This window comes from Hyla sarda, unplaced genomic scaffold (assembly GCF_029499605.1).
Source record: "Hyla sarda isolate aHylSar1 unplaced genomic scaffold, aHylSar1.hap1 scaffold_2325, whole genome shotgun sequence".
NCBI lineage: Eukaryota > Metazoa > Chordata > Amphibia > Anura > Hylidae > Hyla > Hyla sarda.
In genome coordinates, this window is record NW_026609007.1 from 33,300 (window position 1) to 44,024 (window position 10,725).

The 10,725-nt window shown below is 40.3% G+C and overlaps 1 protein-coding gene across 1 annotated transcript in view; it reads left to right on the forward strand.

The window, feature by feature from the left end:
- The window catches only part of LOC130322383 (V-type proton ATPase catalytic subunit A-like), a gene marked incomplete at its 3' end in the record, with an annotated part of 30,771 nt that extends 21,757 nt beyond the window's left edge, over window positions 1-9,014 (forward strand). Inside the window, exon 6 of the mRNA XM_056553065.1 lies at window positions 8,849-9,014. Within this exon, the coding sequence (XP_056409040.1) occupies window positions 8,849-9,014 (166 nt within the window). The remainder of the gene's footprint in view (window positions 1-8,848) is intronic.
- Between the last annotated feature and the right edge of the window lie 1,711 nt (window positions 9,015-10,725).

The following is a 10,725-nucleotide window of genomic DNA, read 5'->3' on the forward strand; positions in this document are numbered from 1 at the left end:
CACCACATTCCCTGCAGTGATCTCTATATAATACCACATTCCCCTGCAGTGATCTCTATATAATACCACATTCCCTGCAGTGATCTCTATATAATACCACATTCCCCTGCAGTGATCTCTATATAATACCACATTCCCCTGCAGTGATCTCTATATAATACCACATTCCCTGCAGTGATCTCTATATAATACCACACTCCCTGCAGTGATCTCTATATAACACCACATTCCCCTGCAGTGATCTCTATATAATACCACATTCCCCTGCAGTGATCTCTATATAACACCACATTCCCTGCAGTGATCTCTATATAATACCACATTCCCTGCAGTGATCTCTATATAATACCACATTCTCTGCAGTGATCTCTATATAATACCACATTCCCTGCAGTGATCTCTATATAATACCACATTCCCTGCAGTGATCTCTATATAATACCACATTCCCTGTAGTGATCTCTATATAATACCACATTCCCTGCAGTGATCTCTATATAATACCACATTACCTGCAGTGATCTCTATATAATACCACACTCCCTGCAGTGATCTCTATAATACCACATTTCCCTGCAGTGATCTCTATATAATACCACATTCCCTGCAGTGATCTCTATATAATACCACATTCCCCTGCAGTGATCTCTATATAATACCACATTCCCTGCAGTGATCTCTATATAATACCACATTCCCTGCAGTGATCTCTATATAATACCACATTCCCCTGCAGTGATCTCTATATAATACCACATTCCCCTGCAGTGATCTCTATATAATACCACATTCCCTGCAGTGATCTCTATATAATACCACATTCCCTGCAGTGATCTCTATATAATACCACATTCCCCTGCAGTGATCTCTATATAATACCACATCCCCTGCAGTGATCTCTATATAATACCACATTCTCTGCAGTGATCTCTATATAATACCACATTCCCCTGCAGTGATCTCTATATAATACCACATTCCCTGCAGTGATCTCTATATAATACCACACTCCCTGCAGTGATCTCTATATAATACCACATTCCCTGCAGTGATCTCTATATAATACCACATTATCTGCAGTGATCTCTATATAATACCACATTTCCCCTGTAGTGATCTCTATATAATACCACATTCCCTGCAGTGATCTCTATATAACACCACATTCCCCTGCAGTGATCTCTATATAATACCACATTCTCTGCAGTGATCTCTATATAATACCACATTCCCCTGCAGTGATCTCTATATAATACCACATTCCCTGCAGTGATCTCTATATAATACCACATTCCCCTGCAGTGATCTCTATATAATACCACATCCCCCTGCAGTGATCTCTATATAATACCACATTCTCTGCAGTGATCTCTATATAATACCACATCCCCCTGCAGTGATCTCTATATAATACCACATTCTCTGCAGTGATCTCTATATAATACCACATTCCCCTGCAGTGATCTCTATATAATACCACATTCCCTGCAGTGATCTCTATATAATACCACATTTCCCTGCAGTGATCTCTATATAATACCACATTCCCTGCAGTGATCTCTATATAATACCACATTCCCCTGCAGTGATCTCTATATAATACCACATTCCCCTGCAGTGATCTCTATATAATACCACATTTCCCCTGTAGTGATCTCTATATAACACCACATTCCCCTGCAGTGATCTCTATATAATACCACATTCCCCTGCAGTGATCTCTATATAATACCACATTCCCTGCAGTGATCTCTATATAATACCACATTCCCTGCAGTGATCTCTATATAACACCACATTCCCCTGTAGTGATCTCTATATAATACCACATTCCTCTGCAGTGATCTCTATATAATACCACATTCCCCTGCAGTGATCTCTATATAACACCACATTCCCCTGTAGTGATCTCTATATAACACCACATTCCCCTGCAGTGATCTCTATATAATACCACATTCCCCTGTAGTGATCTCTATATAATACCACATTCCCCTGTAGTGATCTCTATATAATACCACATTCCCTGCAGTGATCTCTATATAATACCACATTCCCTGCAGTGATCTCTATATAATACCACATTCCCTGCAGTGATCTCTATATAATACCACATTCCCTGCAGTGATCTCTATATAATACCACATTCCCCTGCAGTGATCTCTATATAATACCACATTTCCCCTGTAGTGATCTCTATATAATACCACATTCCCCTGCAGTGATCTCTATATAACACCACATTCCCTGCAGTGATCTCTATATAACACCACATTCCCCTGCAGTGATCTCTATATAACACCACATTCCCCTGTAGTGATCTCTATATAATACCACATTCCCTGCAGTGATCTCTATATAATACCACATCCCCTGCAGTGATCTCTATATAATACCACATCCCCTGCAGTGATCTCTATATAACACCACATTCCCTCCAGTGATCTCTATATAATACCACATTCCCTGCAGTGATCTCTATATAACACCACATCCCCTGCAGTGATCTCTATATAATACCACATCCCTGCAGTGATCTCTATATAACACCACATTCCCTGCAGTGATCTCTATATAATACCACATTCCCTGCAGTGATCTCTATATAACACCACATCCCCTGCAGTGATCTCTATATAATACCACATCCCCTGCAGTGATCTCTATATAATACCACATTCCCTGTAGTGATCTCTATATAATACCACATTCCCTGCAGTGATCTCTATATAATACCACATTCCCTGCAGTGATCTCTATATAACACCACATTCCCTGCAGTGATCTCTATATAATACCACATTCCCCTGCAGTGATCTCTATATAATACCACATTCCCTGCAGTGATCTCTATATAATACCACATTCCCCTGCAGTGATCTCTATATAATACCACATTCCCCTGCAGTGATCTCTATATAATACCACATTCCCTGCAGTGATCTCTATATAATACCACACTCCCTGCAGTGATCTCTATATAACACCACATTCCCCTGCAGTGATCTCTATATAATACCACATTCCCCTGCAGTGATCTCTATATAACACCACATTCCCTGCAGTGATCTCTATATAATACCACATTCCCTGCAGTGATCTCTATATAACACCACATTCCCCTGCAGTGATCTCTATATAATACCACATTCCCCTGCAGTGATCTCTATATAATACCACATTCCCTGCAGTGATCTCTATATAATACCACATTCCCTGTAGTGATCTCTATATAATACCACATTCCCTGCAGTGATCTCTATATAATACCACATTCCCTGCAGTGATCTCTATATAATACCACATTCTCTGCAGTGATCTCTATATAATACCACATTCCCTGCAGTGATCTCTATATAATACCACATTCCCTGCAGTGATCTCTATATAATACCACATTCCCTGTAGTGATCTCTATATAATACCACATTCCCTGCAGTGATCTCTATATAATACCACATTACCTGCAGTGATCTCTATATAATACCACACTCCCTGCAGTGATCTCTATAATACCACATTTCCCTGCAGTGATCTCTATATAATACCACATTCCCTGCAGTGATCTCTATATAATACCACATTCCCTGCAGTGATCTCTATATAATACCACATTCCCTGCAGTGATCTCTATATAATACCACATTCCCCTGCAGTGATCTCTATATAATACCACATTCCCTGCAGTGATCTCTATATAATACCACATTCCCTGCAGTGATCTCTATATAATACCACATTCCCTGCAGTGATCTCTATATAATACCACATTCCCTGCAGTGATCTCTATATAATACCACATTCCCCTGCAGTGATCTCTATATAATACCACATTCCCTGCAGTGATCTCTATATAATACCACATTCCCTGCAGTGATCTCTATATAATACCACATTCCCTGCAGTGATCTCTATATAATACCACATTCCCTGCAGTGATCTCTATATAATACCACATTCCCCTGCAGTGATCTCTATATAATACCACATTCCCCTGCAGTGATCTCTATATAATACCACATCCCACTGCAGTGATCTCTATATAATACCACATTCTCTGCAGTGATCTCTATATAATACCACATTCCCCTGCAGTGATCTCTATATAATACCACATTCCCTGCAGTGATCTCTATATAATACCACATTATCTGCAGTGATCTCTATATAATACCACATTTCCCCTGTAGTGATCTCTATATAATACCACATTCCCTGCAGTGATCTCTATATAATACCACATTCCCCTGCAGTGATCTCTATATAATACCACATTCCCTGCAGTGATCTCTATATAATACCACATTCCCCTGCAGTGATCTCTATATAATACCACATTCCCCTGCAGTGATCTCTATATAATACCACATTCCCCTGCAGTGATCTCTATATAATACCACATTCTCTGCAGTGATCTCTATATAATACCACATTCCCCTGCAGTGATCTCTATATAATACCACATTCCCTGCAGTGATCTCTATATAATACCACATTCCCCTGCAGTGATCTCTATATAATACCACATCCCCCTGCAGTGATCTCTATATAATACCACATTCTCTGCAGTGATCTCTATATAATACCACATCCCCCTGCAGTGATCTCTATATAATACCACATTCTCTGCAGTGATCTCTATATAATACCACATTCCCCTGCAGTGATCTCTATATAATACCACATTCCCTGCAGTGATCTCTATATAATACCACATTTCCCTGCAGTGATCTCTATATAATACCACATTCCCTGCAGTGATCTCTATATAATACCACATTCCCCTGCAGTGATCTCTATATAATACCACATTCCCCTGCAGTGATCTCTATATAATACCACATTTCCCCTGTAGTGATCTCTATATAACACCACATTCCCCTGCAGTGATCTCTATATAATACCACATTCCCCTGCAGTGATCTCTATATAATACCACATTCCCTGCAGTGATCTCTATATAATACCACATTCCCTGCAGTGATCTCTATATAACACCACATTCCCCTGTAGTGATCTCTATATAATACCACATTCCTCTGCAGTGATCTCTATATAACACCACATTCCCCTGCAGTGATCTCTATATAACACCACATTCCCCTGTAGTGATCTCTATATAACACCACATTCCCCTGCAGTGATCTCTATATAATACCACATTCCCCTGTAGTGATCTCTATATAATACCACATTCCCCTGTAGTGATCTCTATATAATACCACATTCCCTGCAGTGATCTCTATATAATACCACATTCCCTGCAGTGATCTCTATATAATACCACATTCCCTGCAGTGATCTCTATATAATACCACATTCCCTGCAGTGATCTCTATATAATACCACATTCCCCTGCAGTGATCTCTATATAATACCACATTTCCCCTGTAGTGATCTCTATATAATACCACATTCCCCTGCAGTGATCTCTATATAACACCACATTCCCTGCAGTGATCTCTATATAACACCACATTCCCCTGCAGTGATCTCTATATAACACCACATTCCCCTGCAGTGATCTCTATATAATACCACATTCCCTGCAGTGATCTCTATATAATACCACACTCCCTGCAGTGATCTCTATATAATACCACATTCCCTGCAGTGATCTCTATATAATACCACATTCCCCTGCAGTGATCTCTATATAACACCACATTCCCTGCAGTGATCTCTATATAATACCACATTCCCCTGCAGTGATCTCTATATAATACCACATTCCCTACAGTGATCTCTATATAATACCACATTCCCCTGCAGTGATCTCTATATAATACCACATCCCCCTGCAGTGATCTCTATATAATACCACATTCTCTGCAGTGATCTCTATATAATACCACATTCCCCTGCAGTGATCTCTATATAATACCACATTTCCCCTGTAGTGATCTCTATATAATACCACATTCCCCTGCAGTGATCTCTATATAACACCACATTCCCTGCAGTGATCTCTATATAACACCACATTCCCCTGCAGTGATCTCTATATAACACCACATTCCCCTGCAGTGATCTCTATATAATACCTCATTCCCCTGCAGTGATCTCTATATAATACCACATTCCCCTGTAGTGATCTCTATATAATACCACATTCCCTGCAGTGATCTCTATATAATACCACATTCCCTGCAGTGATCTCTATATAATACCACATTCCCCTGCAGTGATCTCTATATAACACCACATTCCCTGCAGTGATCTCTATATAATACCACATTCCCCTGCAGTGATCTCTATATAATACCACATTCCCTACAGTGATCTCTATATAATACCACATTCCCCTGCAGTGATCTCTATATAATACCACATCCCCCTGCAGTGATCTCTATATAATACCACATTCTCTGCAGTGATCTCTATATAATACCACATTCCCCTGCAGTGATCTCTATATAATACCACATTCCCCTGCAGTGATCTCTATATAATACCACATTCCCCTGCAGTGATCTCTATATAATACCACATTCCCTGTAGTGATCTCTATATAATACCACATTCCCTGCAGTGATCTCTATATAATACCACATTCCCTGCAGTGATCTCTATATAATACCACATTCCCTGCAGTGATCTCTATATAACACCACATTCCCCTGCAGTGATCTCTATATAATACCACATTCCCCTGCAGTGATCTCTATATAATACCACATTCCCCTGCAGTGATCTCTATATAATACCACATTCCCCTGCAGTGATCTCTATATAATACCACATTCCCTGCAGTGATCTCTATATAATACCACATTCCCTGCAGTGATCTCTATATAATACCACATTCCCTGCAGTGATCTCTATATAATACCACATTCCCTGCAGTGATCTCTATATAATACCACATTCCCTGCAGTGATCTCTATATAATACCACATTCCCCTGCAGTGATCTCTATATAATACCACATTCCCTGCAGTGATCTCTATATAACACCACATTCCCTGCAGTGATCTCTATATAATACCACATTTCCCCTGCAGTGATCTCTATATAATACCACATTTCCCCTGTAGTGATCTCTATATAATACCATATTCCTCTGCAGTGATCTTTATATAACACCACATTCCCTGCAGTGATCTCTATATAATACCACATTCCCCTGCAGTGATCTCTATATAATACCACATTTCCCCTGTAGTGATCTCTATATAACACCACATTCCCTGCAGTGATCTCTATATAATACCACATTCCCCTGCAGTGATCTCTATATAATACCACATTCCCCTGCAGTGATCTCTATATAATACCACATTCCCTGCAGTGATCTCTATATAACACCACATTCCCTGCAGTGATCTCTATATAATACCACATTCCCCTGCAGTGATCTCTATATAATACCACATTCCCCTGCAGTGATCTCTATATAACACCACATTCCCCTGCAGTGATCTCTATATAATACCATATTCCTCTGCAGTGATCTCTATATAACACCACATTCCCTGCAGTGATCTCTATATAATACCACATTCCCCTGCAGTGATCTCTATATAATACCACATTCCCCTGCAGTGATCTCTATATAATACCACATTCACTGCAGTGATCTCTATATAATACCACATTCCCTGCAGTGATCTCTATATAATACCACACTCCCCTGCAGTGATTTCTATATAATACCACATTCCCTGCAGTGATCTCTATATAACACCACATTCCCCTGCAGTGATCTCTATATAATACCACACTCCCTGCAGTGATCTCTATATAATACCACATTCCCTGCAGTGATCTCTATATAACACCACATTCCCCTGCAGTGATCTCTATATAATACCACATTCCCTGCAGTGATCTCTATATAATACCACATTCCCTGCAGTGATCTCTATATAATACCACATTCCCTGCAGTGATCTCTATATAACACCACATTCCCCTGCAGTGATCTCTATATAATACCACATTCCCTGCAGTGATCTCTATATAATACCACATTCCCTGCAGTGATCTCTATATAACACCACATTCCCTGCAGTGATCTCTATATAACACCACATTCCCTGCAGTGATCTCTATATAATACCACATTCCCTGCAGTGATCTCTATATAATACCACATTCCCTGCAGTGATCTCTATATAATACCACATTCCACTGCAGTGATCTCTATATAACACCACATTCCCTGCAGTGATCTCTATATAATACCACATTCCCTGCAGTGATCTCTATATAATACCACATTCCCTGTAGTGATCTCTATATAATACCACATTCCCTGCAGTGATCTCTATATAATACCACACTCCCTGCAGTGATCTCTATATAATACCACATTCCCTGCAGTGATCTCTATATAATACCACATTCCCCTGTAGTGATCTCTATATAATACCACATTCTCTGCAGTGATCTCTATATAATACCACATTCCCTGCAGTGATCTCTATATAATACCACATTCCCTGCAGTGATCTCTATATAATACCACACTCCCTGCAGTGATCTCTATATAATACCACATTTCCCCTGCAGTGATCTCTATATAACACCACATTCCCCTGCAGTGATCTCTATATAATACCACATTCCCTGCAGTGATCTCTATATAATACCACATTCCCCTGTAGTGATCTCTATATAATACCACATTCCCTGCAGTGATCTCTATATAATACCACACTCCCTGCAGTGATCTCTATATAATACCACATTCCCCTGTAGTGGGCGCTGTAGGGAACAATGTTGTCTGGGGCTTTTCCTGGCAGAAGTAACCCTTTGCCGGTGATGGGAGCCGGACTGAGAATTCGGTATATTGGGCATTTTCTTGGGCATCTTCTCATCCTGTAATTCTCTGCTCATCCTGCAGGTCGGCAGTCACATCACCGGAGGAGACATTTATGGAGTTGTACTTGAGAATTCCCTCATCAAGCACAAGATTATGCTCCCTCCCCGCAACCGGGGAACCGTCACCTACGTGGCACCGCCCGGGCACTATGACACATCGGTAATGTATAATTGGTGTTCTATAGGGGGTATAATTGGTGTAATGTATGAGGCGGTATAATTGGTGTAATGTATAGGGGGGTATAATTGGTGTAATGTATGGGGGGGTATAATTGGTGTAATGTATAGGGGGGTATAATTGGTGTAATGTATGGGGGGGTATAATTGGTGGTGTAATGTATAGGGGGGTATAATTGGTGTAATGTATAGGGGGGTATAATTGGTGTAATGTATGGGGGGGTATAATTGGTGTAATGTATGTATGGGGGGGTATAATTGGTGTAATGTATAGGGGGGTATAATTGGTGTAATGTATGGGGGGGTATAATTGGTGTAATGTATGGGGGGGTATAATTGGTGTAATGTATGGGGGGGTATAATTGGTGTAATGTATGGGGGGGTATAATTGGTGTAATGTATGTATGGGGGGGGTATAATTGGTGTAATGTATGAGGCGGTATAATTGGTGTAATGTATAGGGGGGTATAATTGGTGTAATGTATGGGGGGGTATAATTGGTGTAATGTATAGGGGGGTATAATTGGTGTAATGTATGGGGGGGTATAATTGGTGGTGTAATGTATAGGGGGGTATAATTGGTGTAATGTATAGGGGGGTATAATTGGTGTAATGTATGGGGGGGTATAATTGGTGTAATGTATGTATGGGGGGGTATAATTGGTGTAATGTATAGGGGGGTATAATTGGTGTAATGTATGGGGGGGTATAATTGGTGTAATGTATGGGGGGGTATAATTGGTGTAATGTATGGGGGGGTATAATTGGTGTAATGTATGGGGGGGTATAATTGGTGTAATGTATGGGGGGGTATAATTGGTGTAATGTATGGGGGGGGTGTAATTGGTGTAATGTATGGGGGGGTATAATTGGTGTAATGTATGGGGGGGTATAATTGGTGTAATGTATGGGGGGGTATAATTGGTGTAATGTATGGGGGGGTATAATTGGTGTAATGTATGGGGGGGTGTAATTGGTGTAATGTATAGGGGGGTATAATTGGTGTAATGTATGGGGGGGGTATAATTGGTGTAATGTATGGGGGGGTATAATTGGTGTAATGTATGGGGGGTATAATTGGTGTAATGTATGGGGGGGTATAATTGGTGTAATGTATGGGGGGGTATAATTGGTGTAATGTATGGGGGGGTATAATTGGTGTAATGTATGGGGGGGTATAATTGGTGTAATGTATGGGGGGGTATAATTGGTGTAATGTATGTATGGGGGGGGTATAATTGGTGTAATGTATGGGGCGGTATAATTGGTGTAATGTATGGGGGGGTATAATTGGTGTAATGTATGGGGGGGTATAATTGGTGTAATGTATGGGGGGTATAATTGGTGTTCTATAGTGGGTATAATTGGTGTAATGTATGGGGGGGTATAATTGGTGTAATGTATGGGGGGGTATAATTGGTGTAATGTATGGGGGGGGTGTAATTGGTGTAATGTATGGGGGGGTATAATTGGTGTAATGTATGGGGGGGTATAATTGGTGTAATGTATGGGGGGGTGTAATTGGTGTAATGTATGGGGGGGTATAATTGGTGTAATGTATGGGGGGGTATAATTGGTGTAATGTATGGGGGGGTATAATTGGTGTAATGTATGGGGGGGTATAATTGGTGTAATGTATGGGGGGGTATAATTGGTGTAATGTATGGGGGGGTATAATTGGTGTAATGTATGGGGGGGGTGTAATTGGTGTAATGTATGGGG